The sequence below is a fragment of the Vulpes lagopus genome, chromosome 5 (genome assembly GCF_018345385.1).
Source record: "Vulpes lagopus strain Blue_001 chromosome 5, ASM1834538v1, whole genome shotgun sequence".
NCBI classification, from domain to species: domain Eukaryota; kingdom Metazoa; phylum Chordata; class Mammalia; order Carnivora; family Canidae; genus Vulpes; species Vulpes lagopus.
The window spans coordinates 131,906,235-131,921,122 of NC_054828.1; the positions used below are offsets into that span (position 1 = coordinate 131,906,235).

A 14,888-nucleotide genomic window follows, 5' to 3' on the forward strand; every position below is an offset into this window, starting at 1 on the left:
GCACGGGGCAGCGGCTCAGGCTGTAACTGCCGACGTCAGCTCCACACGAGGAACCTGTGGGACCAACAGCCTCTCCCCGAGGCCTGGCCTGCTCTGCTGTGTGCGACCGCAGCTGTGGGGTTTACTGACGGGGCTAGGAGTATGTCTGGGTGAGGGACGTCAGGGTAAGCACGGCCTTCTCATAACCACGGCAGCCCCGCGGCACCCCAGGCCAGGGCAGGAGCGCACCCCTCGGGGTGCCAGGGCGCCGGGCCCCGGGAGCCCGCATGTGCACGGGGTGGGCCTCCCCGACATGTCAGTACAGCCTGAAGCCTCCTTCCCCTGATCTCTGCTGCACCGGGAAGGGCTTGTGGGGCATCCTGTGCGTTTGCCAGCAGGCAGAAGTGAGCCAGGTTGCCCAGTCTCCGTTGGAAAAGAGGTGCCTAACCTGGCACACCATGTGTTGTTTTAATGGGATTTTCAATTTTGACTTGTGACCAGCGACTTACTAGGTAGCTTCCTTCTTGAGGGTTTCCCTTTTCCACTAACGTAACAAGCCTGACGGGTTCCAGGATGCAGTGGGAGCTCAGTCTCCACACGGCCGTGATTGTGCGTGGAAGCGTGTCTTCCAGCCGCGGGCGTCACGTCCTGGGGGGCCGGCACCCGGCGGCAGCCGAGTTAGGGCAGGGAGTCGCTCTGGGTTTAAATTATTAAATTTATAGTGAGGTGGTTTTAAGAATTCCTAGTGTCCTTCGAGCTGTCCTCACCCCAGGTGCCAGAATGCAGAGTGTGAATCATTCATTTGGAATCACTAATCTGAGGAAGAGAAGCATGTATTTTGTTTGATCAGCATGAAACCTGCCAAATTAGAACCATCATTCCTGCCATTATGGTCCTTGTTAACTGCCTCCCAGAAGTGTAGATTTTTTATTTGGGTTTATTTACAGAAACAGCCCTTTTCTTGTGTTTTCTTCTCCGTGATTATGAAGGGATATTGCACACTTACATTAGGTAGATGCTACTGTGTTCTCCACTTGTTAATGTAATTTTACGTCCTCTCAAATTCACTGGCAGGGTGTGATAAAGCAGGAAAAGGGATGATTTTATGAACAGAGAAATAAACTTCTTAGTTTGGAGTAGCAAGTATAGCAGAAATTCTAGGTTATTTTCTTTCATTTATGGCACCAGTTTCATGGTGATGATCCATGATAAAATAGAATTTCTCTTTTTATTGCACTGCGCGTGCTCCGGTTATCCCAGGGTGTGTATTCTTAGGGGCACACACCGATGATTCTGGGGACTGCCCCCTATAAACCCACAACAGGTACTTCCTGATGCATCACCCAGGACAGATAATGAAATACGAGGAGCGGGAGCAGGGGCCCCACAGCGCCTCGGCCACGTGTGATGGGGGGTCTGCTTGCCCCCGATCGCCGACATGCCTTGGACGGCCTGTTCCTCAGGAAGGGCCCGAGACTGTGCCCTCCCGGGGACGGGGGTGTGCAGGACCGGGTGACAGGCGATCGTGAGGGCGGGGGAGAGGAAGCTTCGGGGGGCAGGGGACACCGGCAGGAACCGCGTGTGGCCGGCGGCGAGTCAGGGCGTCTGGTCACCTGCCTCACGGCCAAGAAAGGCAGGTTTGTTTCTACGTGTAGACGCGCCTGTCCTGCGTCCTGACGGCAGCTTGTTGCCGCCCTCTGTCCGTGCGTGGCGGGGGCGGGGGGGGTTCTCCAGCATCCTGGTGACCTGGCGCCGCTCTGGCCTGATGTCCTGGCACCATCCCCGGGGCACGGCCCAGGCCCTCCCCGGCCTGCCAGCGCAGTGGGCGGCTCCCGCCTCCATCTCGGCCTTTCCCCGGTGAGATAAGAAAGTGGGAGCGTCGGAGCTCCTCACGCTCGCCTCAAGTACCTGTTCCTTCCGTCCCCGTTTTGCTCCGGGAGTCTCCGGGGCGTCCAGATGACTGCGGCGAGATTAACTCTTGCAGCATGGAGAAGGCAGATTTGTTCCCTTTCTTTTTCATGTCGTGTAAATCAGAGATTACAAATTCAAATCCTCTCAGACGTAAATGGCAAATGTCACAGGCGTAGCTTATTGCACGTCCTGTAGTTATTCAGAGTCAGCGCTCCACGTGGGGCCCTTCTTCCTCACGCCACTGAGGCTGCTGAGCTCTGCTCACACGTGTGTCTTGTGTTACACTCCAAGTAAAGGCCTCAGCTCCAGCTCACCTGGGGGTGTGTGTGCATATGCAGGGGGGGGCTGCGTGTGTATGTGCAATGTGTGGGGGAGTGTGTGGTTTGTGTGTGTGTTAGGATGTATGTTCACGTGTGGGAGGTGGGAGGTGTGTATGTGGGTGTGCATGTGTGTGGTGTGCACGTGTGGCATCAGTGTAGGGGTGCGTACGTGTGCATGTGTGGGACATGTATGTGTGCACATGTGCATGTATGGTGTGTATGGGGGCTGTGTAGCAGTGTGCACATGGACGTGTGTGTGTACGGGTGTGCACGTGTGCACTTGCGGGGCATCTGTAGGGGTGTGTACATGTGCATGTGTGGGGCATGTGTGTATGCACATGTGCATGTGTGGTGTGTATGGGGACTGTGTAGGAGTGTGCACATGGACGTGTGTGTGTAGGGGTGTGCACATGTGCACTTGCGGGGCATCTGTGTAGGGGTGTGTACATGTGCATGTGTGTGGTGTGTGTGTATGCACGGGCATGCACATGTGTGTATGTGTGTGTGGGGGGGCTCCATAGGGGTGTGCACATGGACGTGTGTGTATAGGGGTGTGCACGTGTGCACTTGTGGGGCACCTGTGTTTGTAGAGGTGTGTACATGTGCATGTGTGGGGCATGTGTGTATGCACAGCTATGCACATGTGCATGTATGTGGTGTGTGTGTATAGGGGCTGCGTAGGGGTATGCACATGGGGGACGTGTATGTGTAGAGGTGTGCACATGTGCATGTGTGCAGTGGGGGGGCTGTGTAGGGGTGTGCACGTGTGGGGCACATATATGCGTGTGTGAGAGAGATCTAGAACTAGAGGAACAACCTTTGGAACAGGTTGGCATCTGTCTTAACCGTCATCTTTTTCTGACCTATTGACTTTGGGTTCCCTGCCCTCCCCTGGGTCCTCCTCGGGGTCTTTGATGTGCTCCCTGCGTCCCACTGCCCCCAGTGTGCTCCCTGGGGCTGGAGGGCAGGCCGAGGCAGACGGGCCCCACATCAGACCTTTTCTGGGTGTCATGGGGGCCTGTGCAGACAGGATGTAGAGAGGCAGAGCGAGGGAACGAGAATGTGGGGAGGCCTCCTCCGTGGCGGCCTGATCATGGTGCACATGGCAGTAATTCTGGGAGCTCCAGAATGTTCTCAGACCTCCAGGGGAAACGGCATAATGCCTGGCTGACTTGTGGACGATCATCAGAGGAAAACCCAGGTGCCACAGAAGGCAACACTGGTAACTCAGGACCCCAGCCACCGGGTATGAAGCGGGTGGGACAGCGAAGCACGATCGAGCTCCGTGGCCCTGCAGGAAAGGTACAGATTTGAGTTTCTAACGTCTTCTGAAGATTTGTCTTAAAGATTGATTGATTGATTGATTTATGATACACACAGAGAGAGAGAGAGGCAGAGACACAGGCAGAGGGAGAAGCAGGCTCCATGCAGGGAGCCCAACGTGGGACTCGATCCTGGGACTCCAGGGTTGTGCCCTGGGCCAAAGGCAGGCGCCAAACCGCCGAGCCACCCAGGAATCCCCTGAAGATTTTTCTTAACGTAAATCTTGACGGACTTCTTTTGGTGTTTGTAAAGGTGGTGATTTTAATATTCCAGCCAACTTTCCAAGTAGGGTTTGATGGTTTTTCAAAGCGAGGCTGTTGGCGTTGGGGGTGGGACGGTCTTTGCCGTGGAATGCTGTTGCGTGTTATGGGATGCCTGGCACCCCTGGTTCTCGCCTACCAGCCTACTGCCCTCCCAGTCTCTTTGAAAACCGAAAGTGCCCCCCCCCCCACGTCCCCAGAAGCCTCCAGAGGGTAGCACCACGCCCGCTGTAAGAAGTGCAGATCTGACCACATATCGAGGCTCAGTGAACACCTGCTTTGGGGGGGCTGCCCTAAATATTGTCCTGTTGGTCTCCGCTTAACCTCTCACGCTGGCGCACTGTTACCTCTGCTGGACAGATGAGGCAGTCAGAGCGCAAAGAGGCTAAAAATTGCAGGTATCCCTACGATAGAATTTTGTATGGCCTTTGGCTAGAATTACATTTATTTGACGTGGAAAGTTACCCAGCACATGTTGTAAGTAAGGCAGCACATCACAGAGTAGTATCAGCATGTTTGCCTTTCTGTAAGTGCCACTGGTGGTCATATCATCCACGTCAGCCTGTGCACAGCAAAGACCCGGATGTGACACGTCCATTATTGATCGGAGTTATTTTCGCTGGGCGGCAGTAAAAGAGACTTCCACTTCTGCAAAGCTTAAACATTTTTAATGAGCGTCTATGACTTTATTTATTAATTTTTTTGAGCATCTGTGGCTTTAAAGTAGAATATAACATAGTACAGCCTAAATTAGGAGTTCAGGAAGGCAGGGGCTATGGTGTCATGTGTTTTATTCAGAGGAGAGTGCCTTCTGCATCCACACAGGGCTGTTGACTACTGAACCTGTTAGTCGTGAGTGTGTGTGCTGCTCAAGCTGAGTTCAAAGGGAGCGTGAGGCAGGTGCTGGCAGGGCATACGCCGCAGCCAGGAGGGCAGTAGACAGCTGCCAGCAGTGTTGCACACTCAGCTGTCATATAAAAGACCAAGGACGTACGGCCATTTCCCACGGGGCACCAGCTCTGTCCCCAGAGGAACGGGACGCACCACCGTGCCAGACAGGCTGTGTGTTGGGTGCACTACTGGAAAGGTAAGAAGGCCGTGCACTTCAGAGGAAGTTCTACCCCAAATGCTTGAGATTACTGAAAAAGACCAGCGTTAGTGATCTGAAGCAGCATTCTCCAAATTTCAAAACCAGAAAAAGGTAATTTTACATCATGACCCCCCCCACACACACACATACATTTAATGCATCATAATACGAGTTTTCACGATGCCATTTACCCTGAAAACATGCTAGGGCGGGCGCGCCACTTCACCGTGTCCCGAGCTTCCTGCCCTTGGAGGATTGCCGCCCTGTTTGAGGGACCCTGGTCGGCTCGGATTCCCGGCAACCCCCGGAGCAGGCGAGTCGACCTTCCAGAGCCTCCCTTCCCGCGAGGCTCGGGTGCCGTAGCTGTACGGATGGGGGCATCTGAGGCTGGGGTCGGGCCTGACTTTGGGGGGCTGGCCGTTGTGTTAGGGAGGTGTCGCGCTTGCCCAGTCGGGGTCTGTGTGTGGCGGGAGAAGGCATTCTGGAGCAGCGTTTGTGGGCGCGATGGCCGTGGTGGGAGGCGCGCATGCATGTCGTGTTGTGTTGACCCCTCCCTGTCCTGCACGGCGGACTGGCCTGCTGGGCCGTGTGCACGCCGTGCTGCAGCCCTTCTCGATGGCTGTTCCCCGGATGGTAAGAAACAGGCAGTTGGACAGACAGGAGCTCAAAACCCAAATCCAACAGTATTCGTGTAAACATGGCAGGTGACCCACATTCAAAATGTCACTGGTATGAACTAAAACTGCCTGGGTGTTGTTTCCGTGAGAACAAGACCTCGTCACGTTTCCCTATTTTGATGGCGGGAAGCAAACACAGGCCCGGAGGTGGGCCGCGCTCTCAGGTGGCTGTGCAGAGTCGGTCGGGCAAGCAGGAGCCTGGGAGACCGTGTTTCCAGGCCAGCGCTGTCAGAAAATCAGGAAGCCACAGGCAAACTGGGGCAGATTGGTATAAAGCAAGAAGTCAGACGTCAAAAATAAAATTCAACAGGCTTGATTGCTTTTTTACATAGAATTTGAGTAGGATGATTGTAAAAAAGTTACTCCCAAGATTTTGCTCCTGGGCGGCTTGGGACCCCTGGGAATGAGAAGGGGGGTGCAGCAGGTGTGTGGAGTTTAGGCCTGTGTGACCTCGCAGGCAGAGCTGCCCCGGGGGAGGCAGGGGCACAGGGCCGCGGGGGCAGCCTGGGCACGTCAGGCTTGGTTTGAGCGGCCAGGAGCGATGCCCCGTGGCTCACGGCCTGGAGGGGCGCGGGAGGAGGGCAGGGCAGGGCAGGGCGGAGGGGACCTTCCCTGCTCCCTCGGCTCACGCGTCCTCAGCAGGCCTCAGGAGAGGGTCAGAGAACAAGCAAGACCTCTTGATGAGGTCCTTTCGAGACTAAGTAGCAAACCCTCTCAGTGGGCTCCAGGATGGACCAATCTTCGCTGAGTGTACTTGATAAATAGAATCTTTTCCCGATTTTGTTTTTTATGAATTTAAGGTGCACTGGACACAGGCTGAGAGGAAGCGTAATTCTTCGTTCCGTCTTTCTTGCAACGCCTCCTTATTAAGTGCCTCTCCTGCGAGGGTCGCCGTGTGAGCCTGGGCTCAGCACAGTTTGTAGTCTGGCCGGGAGGTGGACGCGCGTGACCGGGGCCGCTGCTGCCCCAGGCCGGGGGGGGGGCAGGGGGGCTGGGATCTGGCCGGCTCCTGGAGCGGGTGCTGTTTCAGCCGAGCCCCCTCTGCCTCCAGAGGCCCGCCTCTCTCGTCCTCATGTGCGGACGGTCTGTTGTACTGAAGTGACTTGCTCCTTCCAGCTTTGGTCCTGGTGCTGCAGGGGAATAAGCCTCCCGCGGCCTTGGGTGTCCGGGATCCAGAGGATCGCAGTGTGGCCGACTTCGGACCTTGGGAGCTGAGCTCCGCCGAGGCCGAGACACGGCGCCATGGAGCCAGGATGCTGTGGGCCTGGCCCTTCCTCCTCTGGGCACAGAGAACCCCCTGCAGCTGTTCTGGAAGCGCAGCGGGCCTCTCCTGGCAGCTGGTTTCATGAGCTCGGGCAGGAGCACGTCGTGCGCGCCCCGGCCCGGGCTGGGGCTTTGTGCCTCGGCGTGCGGCCTGGCCACCGGCCTGCACAGGTGGCAGGACAGCGTTCCCGAAGACAGAAACCCTCCACCTGTGGGGACCCGCGGGCCGGCCGTCCCCTGACGCCCACCGCTCTTACCTCATGGGTGCCCTAAGGCTTCTTAAGCCTCTTTTGGAATTCTCATGTGTTTTTCCTTTTTAGGTGTAAAAACTTACTTGTGTGGCTACTTGGAATTCACTTGATCGTGTCCTTTGGTGAGATGAGCGACACACGTACAGGGTCCTCCCCAGCAAGGCTCCCTGGGCCTGCACAGCGGCGGATGGAGGCCTGGCCCGTGTGGATGTGGCGGGAAGGGGGGCGAGCCGCGGTTCCCCACAGGACAGCCCTGCTCCCTCTTCACACCTCCCATTTCCATGCCCCCCCTCCCATGCCCCAGAGCAGAGCCAGGCCAAGGTCTGAGGGGACATCTCCGGGGGGACCTTCCCTGATGCTCGGGCTTCCTCACGACATCCTGTTGCTGTTGGGTTTGGATTCCAGAAGGAGCCCGTGGCTTCCCACACAGCCTTCTCTGCAGTTCTGGGATTGATCCTCCTGTAAATTCCTGTGAGTCTCCAGCCCCTTCTCTCCTCCCTCCTCCCTGCCTCCTCCCTCCCTCTTCCCTCCCTCCTTCCTCTCCCTCCACCCTCCCCTTCCTCTCTCTCCCTCCTCTCTCTTCCATCTCCCCTCCTCATTCTCCCTCTCCCTCCTCCCTCCCCCTCCTCTCCCTTCCTTCCTCCTCCTCCCTTCCTCTTCCCCTACTCTCCCCTTCTCCCTCCCCTCCCCTCTCTTCCCTTATTCTCCCCTCCCTCCTCCCTCCCCTCTCCTTCCCCCCTCCCCTCCGCAGTGGGGATCAGTTTCTACCATGTTTCTACCTGTTAGCTGTGTTCCCGCCTCAGATGGGCTGCTGCTCGAGGGCCCATCTGTAGTTTGGACATTGTGAGCAACCAGGTTAGAAGGGTGGGCACATGGAGGGGAAGGGGAGATCTGAGTACGGGCTCGAGAGATCATGCAGTTTAGAGCATAAAATAAGCACGTGGGCTTTAGTGGAGGGATCTCGGTTGTTCAGATGCCTTGAAAGGGCTTCCTCATCTTAGGGCTCGTGGAGTTTTCCACCTCAAGCACTGGCCAGTAGCTGAACGTACTTGGAAATGATCTCACGTTTTTAGGCAGCACCTCTCTTCCCCGGCTCTTCACTCTTCCTGGGACCCCATGAGCAAGTACCGGTCCCGGGCCGTGCGCCTCGGGCATCGCTGGCCCCTGCGGGGAGGATGAGCGACCTCGAGCAGACTGGGTCTGCTCTCCAGAAGCCCTCGGCCTGGTTGGAGAAACCGCCATAATTAGGTAGTCAGTCTCGGGATCAGATTGGCTAATTCTTGTCCTGTGATTTGTCGGTTCCCCGGGATCTCTGGCTTTCTGGGGTGTCTGTTAAAAAGTCCCCGTGTGTGTGTCATCGCCTTTCAACCTGTAGCCTTGCAAACACCGGATTGGGTGTTCCTGCCCCTGGGGGCCCCGCCACGGCCACGCAGCTTCTCCCCATCCTGGCTTCTGCCTGCGGGTGTGCTGGGGTGGGGCGGGGGCGTGTGTCAGTTATGAGTGAGATCCGTGAGGAGCTCCTCGCAGGCCGTGCCGCGGGTGCTGCTCCTGATACGTCGTGCTGTGGACTCTGCCCGCCAGTTCGTCTGCTGAAGCCCTGATCCCCAGCGTGGCGGTACGGGGAGGTGGTCTGGCGGTGATTAGGGCCTGGGCGGGGAGCGCGCACAGTGGGATCAGGGCCTTGGGAGACGCACGCGGGCTCCCTTTCTGCCGTGTGGAGGACACGGTGGGAAGGTGGCCTTCCGCAAGCCAGACGGACGCTGCTCAGCAGAACCCCACCTCCCTGGCACCCTGGCGGCGGGCGTGCGGCCTCCCCACTGTGGGGAATGAGTGTGAGCTGTCGGGGCGGCCTGGTCTCAGCCTTCCTTCCCGGCTTGCAGTGGCCCTTGGTCTTCACAGTCAGCCTGTGAACTCCGCACAGGTTTACCCGTGGAAATGCGCTACCAGGAGAGGTCTGGTCGTCTTGCTGTGAGGGAGGATGTTCACAGCTGGGATTAGCCATTATCTTACCAAAGTAGGAGCAGCAGATTCCAGAACCGGATTTCTTGGTGCCTCTTCCAGCTCTTGGGTTTTAGTTTTATGTACTGGATATTGTGCATTTTTCGCTGTTGTTATCAGGAAAGACACGCTGAGCTCCGTCTGCTAGAGGACGGCTGCACCTGTGGTCACAGCGCCATGAACTTCACGAGCGTTTCCTGAACGACAGAGGAGAAGGAAATTGTGGTTTTGAATGATACTAATGTTGTGATTGAAAGTATTCCTAGCTCCGCGGACGGTCCTGGGATGACGGCATGAGGCGGGGGCGCCCGAGGACACCCCCCGTCGGTGTTGTTTCTCTTAGGAGGAGAAGCAGTGTGGTGTTTACTGGGGGTCTGCAGACCGCCCCCCCCTTACCGTATGTGAGCAGGAGTCTCCCCTTTGTAGTCCTGGGGGAATTTGTCAGTGAAGACAAACGCACACCTGGGGCCACGCTGAAAACCTCTGATCGCCGTGGCTTTCCTGCAGGTATTTGTGGTCTTCCACTAGTTACTCAGACGTGCACTGTGTTGGGTGGGGTGGCTTTGGCGCAGTGACAGGGAACCGGGGCTCAGATTGGCCGACACAGGGGAAGAGACCCGATGCCACAGGCAGGGCAGACACGGGCCCTCTCCCACCACCGTCAGACCGTCGGCTGCGTCCTCGGGCTACGAAAGCTGTGGGCACTCTGCCCAGGTGGCAGTGTCCACGTGGGGCCCCCTTGAAACCCGGCCCCCCGGCAGGCCTCATCCCGTCCCATTGGCGCCGTTGGTCAGCTCTGTGTCCCTCGGTCCCCGGGAAGATGCGTTGGCTCCTGTGGCCACCACAGAGCACCGCTGCCTGGGCCTGAAACAACAGACCTTATTTGTCACAGTTCTGGGGCCCAGAAGTCTGAGGTCGGGGGTTCAGCATGGCCGTGCTCTGGTGAGGACCCCCTTCACGGCTCACAGACGCTGCCTTCCCACTGTGTCCTCACCTGGCGGGAGAGGAGGCAGCCGCAGCGGCAGCGAGGGAGAGAGGGAACACGAGTGTGCCAGTCCCGTCACGGGTCCGCCCTCACCACCCCCTGTAACCCCGAGCGCCCGAAGGCCTGGCCTCCTAACCCCCCGATCTCCTAACCTAACCATGTGGCTGCAGCTGAGTCGGGAGGACGCGGGCATTCATCGGGAGAGGACGCCGCACCGCACACACCTGCTGCTACTGCCGTGGCGGGCGTGGGCCTTGGCCGTGGGCTCGGGAGAGCCTGGCTGCTCGTGAGGGGTGCGTGCAACAGCTGCGGAGACACGGGCACCTCCAGCCTCTGTACTAATGGGGCCTCCTCTTCCTTGCAGTGTCACGTGGGAGCCCACGGGGGACGGGAAGAGGGTCATCTCTCTGGCGGACAACCACATCCTGCTGTGGGACCTGCAGGAAAGCTCCAGCCAGGCCGTGGTGAGTGACCAGCGTACAGTTTTCAGCTTTTGTGTTTTTTTAATTGAACCTTTTGGCTGAGTTCCGAAGGCAGTTGGTTGGTGTATGCTTAGGGTTTTGACATAGATTATGACATGGTTAGTGAGCGGACAGAAGCACCAATCGGGGGCCTGCGTGATTGGCCCCTCAGTGAGCTGTCCGAGGTCGGGCCCTGGGCCCCGCACACAACAGGACACAGGACCCAAGGCTGACAAAACCCCACCCTTTGGCCATATTTGTCCACAAGAGGCAGTGGGATCTCCCGATGGGTATTGTCTCGTTTAGACGCTGAACAAGTGTATTGTCTCTTCAGTGGACAGATTTGCAGTCTGGTTAAAATAACCTTTTAGGTAGGAGCTGTCATAAAGTACTAATTTCCCGGTGCTGGTGAGCTGCTTCCAAATTTCTATGTGAGTTGAAAATGACGGTGGTCCTCGGCCTCTGACCCCCATGGCCTGTGACTCCCCGTGACCTATAACCGCTAGTGGCCTCTGGGCTCCTGCCGTGGCCTGTGACCCCCATGGCCTGTGACCCCTGTGGCCTGTGTGCCCCCTGCTGTGGCCTGTGACCCCTGTGGCCTGTGACACTCCCCCCGCCCAGCCCTGTGGCCTGTCAGCTGACCTTCCCCTCGCTCACAAGTGCACACCTTGCCGTGGTCGCAGTCACACCCCGTGCGTGTGGTTGTGGGCGGGCTGGGCAGCACAGAGCATCTCCCTGCCTGAGCCGCGGCGACCTGCACGTCACCCTCGGGGCTCCGTTTCCACGGATGGGAGTGGCAGGCCCCTCACAGCTCCCCACGGGGCCGCACATCCTCACACCATTGAGTGTTTCGCGCTGACTTTCTTTGGAATCAGTTGTGCCTTCGAGTATTTGTTGCCTCCAATACTTTGTCCGTTAGAGTAAACATTCTGATTAGTATATACGGGACATGTTGATTCCCTAAAATTTTCTCTCTTAAAATGTGATTTTTTATATTGTGTTCATGGTTTCATTGCATTTGTTTATGTCAAAGTAACACCTTTAGAGAGAACAATCTAGAGGCTTGACACGACGAGGTCACGGTGTCCCCGGTTCCGTGGCCACGCGTGGCAGGAGGGACCAGAGCAGGGTCTGTGCACAGATTCTGTAGTGGGGCCCGTCTGACATTGCTTTGTTCCCATGACACGTTTTTAGCTCCTTTATGTTACAACGCAAATAAATTCTCGGGTAGGCAGTGGAGATGGCGCCAGTAGTGATTTATCATCATCAGCACATGGCATCAAAGTCAGACTCTTTAGAATAAAGTTCCACGTTCAAGTTTTAAAACTCCGTGTGGTCAGAAGGGTGGTCTCCTAGCCTTCAGTGTGGGATGAAGAGCTGGTCTGTTTTCGTAGTGCCTAAGTAATATTTAAGGGGAAAAATCATGGTTTTTATTTTTTAAAAAAGACATATTTCTGTATCATGGAGTGGCCTGAAATGCCACTCTCACCCAGATTTTAGAGCAGAACAGGAAACTTGAAGGTAACCCAGTGCCTGGGCTGCTGCTCCGGGTGGGCTGTGGGTCTAGGGAGATGGTGCTGCCCCTCCTGGGCGCGGGCCACGGAGTCTGAGTCCAGTTGGCAGCAAGGCCCCTCCTGCCCCCTCCTGTGCACCCCCTGCCCCCCCGCAGGTGCTCCGCGTACCCAGAGACCAGAGGCAGGAAGGGAGCAGTACTTTCCTGCTGCAGTGCAGGTGCAGGAGGTGCTGGGGGAGCTGATGGCGGGGGTCCGTGGGCACCTGGCGTGCCCTGCCCAGGGAGAGGCCGCGGAGGGGCGAGCCACGGTGCTGCACGCACGTCCAGCAGCCCATCCGTAATCAGACGGGGGCGCCGCTCCAGACCCTCGGTCATCTCAGAATGATTTTATGGTAGGGTGATTAATCTGTAACTTATTTTCTGCAGAGACCAATTTAGTTTTCTCTCCTTCGTTTTTATCTGCCGTCAGCACTTCTGTCAATACCACTTTGCGACCCTCTGCCGTGGTATTTAATACCGAAACCTTCCTATCGATTCCGGCCATCTTCACACCCAGCTCCTCCGTTGTTTTTTTTTTTTTTTTTTTTTTTTTTATTGTTGGAGGATATTGCCTTCTGTGGTGAATCTAATCTTATGCTCGCTGCATCATTACCTTTTGCAATTAAATCGGAGGTTCTTTGCCATTTATAATCATTAGCAGAGCCCAGGGGAGGTCTGCAGGGGGAGGTTGCGTGGGGTCCCGGCCCCGATGAAGGCAGAGGGGATGCCTCGCTGTTTTGGAGTGTGCTCATCCATCTCTGGGGCCCAGCAGCTCTCAGTAGCTGTGGAAATAAATAGCTTTCCAGGTGCAGCAGGCAGCAGAGCAAAAGGAAGATGGGTGCCTTGAGAGTCGGCTGTCCTCCTCCTTCTGGCCGCGCGTCAGGGTGGGGGCTTCTCAAGGATGAACCCGGGGCGCACCTGCCCGCGGTACCAGCGTTCAGGAACGCTTCTCAGAAGGAGCGGAGTGGGCTTCAAGGACGCGGCGTTCTTTCAGAAATGTTCCAGTCTGAGGTTTAAAACCTATGGCAAGGGCTGCACATACGGGGGAGGAGCTAGCGGTGGCAGCTCAGGGCACGTCCGCTGTGCCTGAAATAGAAAACATGCGTTTGTTCTTGGGGACCGGGGTGGGGTGGGGGAGGCTGGGCGGATGCAGGGCTGGCCCCGTGTCGCCTCCCTCCTGGGAGCCTGGTTGTCACCTGCCACACGGTGACCACGCCTCACGCCCGGCCTGCTGTCTCCACACGTGGCCCCGACGGGAGAAGGAGGCTCGCTCACTCGCGTATCTCTGTGCTTAGTCTGGCGGCCTGGGACGAAGGGCTGGACCCGGACGCCTGCCTAGTGCCCAGCAACGGCGAGGCCGCGGCTGGCCGGCCCCTGGGAACCTGTTCTCCTGCCCGGGGCTGGGGGGCCTGTTGTGGCGCTGGCGTGAGTGTCACATGGACGTGGTCGCTCCACCCCACGCGAGTGTCCCCTTCCTCCCTGTCCCGTCTGCTCAGCAAGGCCTCTCGCCTGCTGAAAGGTTTTCATCTTTTTTTAAATAGACTTTATTATTTAGAGCAGTTTAACTGGTTCATGGCAAAATCGAAAGAAGGGAGCAGAGACGACCCCGCCTCACCTGCGCATCCCACCCCCGCCCCCCCAGCATCCCACCAGAGGGGACGTTTGCTGCACTCAATGGGCCCGCCGGGCCGGGCTCGTCCTCCCTGACCTCACCTGATGTCCGCGATCTTCGCTGACGTGGCCGCTCTTTCCCCGTCTGGGGCGTGTGGGCCATGTCCACGTGCATGTGCTCACTCAGCACGTGCAGATGCCAGCGTTGAGGACACGGCAAGGGGATGCGTGGAGCCCCAGGCACCCACACTGTGCCTTCGCAGCTGTGACGGAGCTCAGCCGGTCGCTGACAGACCTTGGTCCCTCGCTGATGTAAAGCAATCCACGTAAGGTACCAGATCTCGGTGTCACAGAACTCAAAGCCCTTGCTTGACAGCTGAGAAAAAGTTAGGCCCAAAGGCCCAGGGGACGTCCTGGAGGCGGCACAGTCGCAGGAACAGATTCGGGGCTGCACCCTGACCGCGCTCCCCTGCCGTGCGAAGGGCTGCTGTGGCCCCGCAGGTGTGTGCTGTGTGTCGCTGGCCCGAGCCTCGGCCCCGGCCTGTCTTCACCACCAGCCACGTTTGGTCTGTGAGGCTGCATGGGAGTGTTGCAAACAGTCAGCATTTATTTGGAGCTGAACCTAGTAAATAGGATGGTTGACCAAGCTTTGTGAAACTGGTCCACAGAAAACAGGTTAAAACTCTGAAAGCTGGCTTTCTGGTGAGTCTCATAAAAAGAACTTCCAAATAGTTGAGCACTGCTGCCTCGCTGACAGTAAAGAGAACCCCTCGAGCCCTGGGTTTCGGACAGCAGCCACTGGAGTTGATGCTTCAGGATAGTTATTTAAAAAAAAAAAAAGTGATTTTCAAGAAAATACAGAGTATGTTGTTTCCTAAGTTGCGTATCTCAACGTAGCATAAGAGCTACATACAGCTTTTGACTTTACACAAATCAGAGACAACAGGAATCGTCTTCCATTAGATCTTGGAAAAAGTCACCCCGCACAGAACAGGCTGGCGTTGGTGTCTGGCAGACATGCACTTCTCAAGCTCTCCAAGGCTTCCTTCTAGCAGCAGTGCACGAGAGTGAACAGTGCGTTTGGCAAACTCGGTGAGTTTAAGGGGACGCAGCCGCCGCGGAGGCGTGATACGTGCCCCTCGGTGGGGCCGGGCTCTGAACGTGGACACACGGCCTCGGCCTTCCAGGGTTCGAACATCTTCCAGTG

General features: G+C 57.0%; 1 protein-coding gene across 1 annotated transcript in view; it reads left to right on the plus strand.

Annotated features, from left to right (window-relative positions):
* The window catches only part of EIPR1 (EARP complex and GARP complex interacting protein 1), a 122,357-nt gene that overhangs the window by 93,769 nt on the left and 13,700 nt on the right, over window positions 1–14,888 (plus strand). The window contains exon 5 of the mRNA XM_041756781.1: window positions 10,422–10,521. Within this exon, the coding sequence (XP_041612715.1) occupies window positions 10,422–10,521 (100 nt within the window). The remainder of the gene's footprint in view (window positions 1–10,421; window positions 10,522–14,888) is intronic.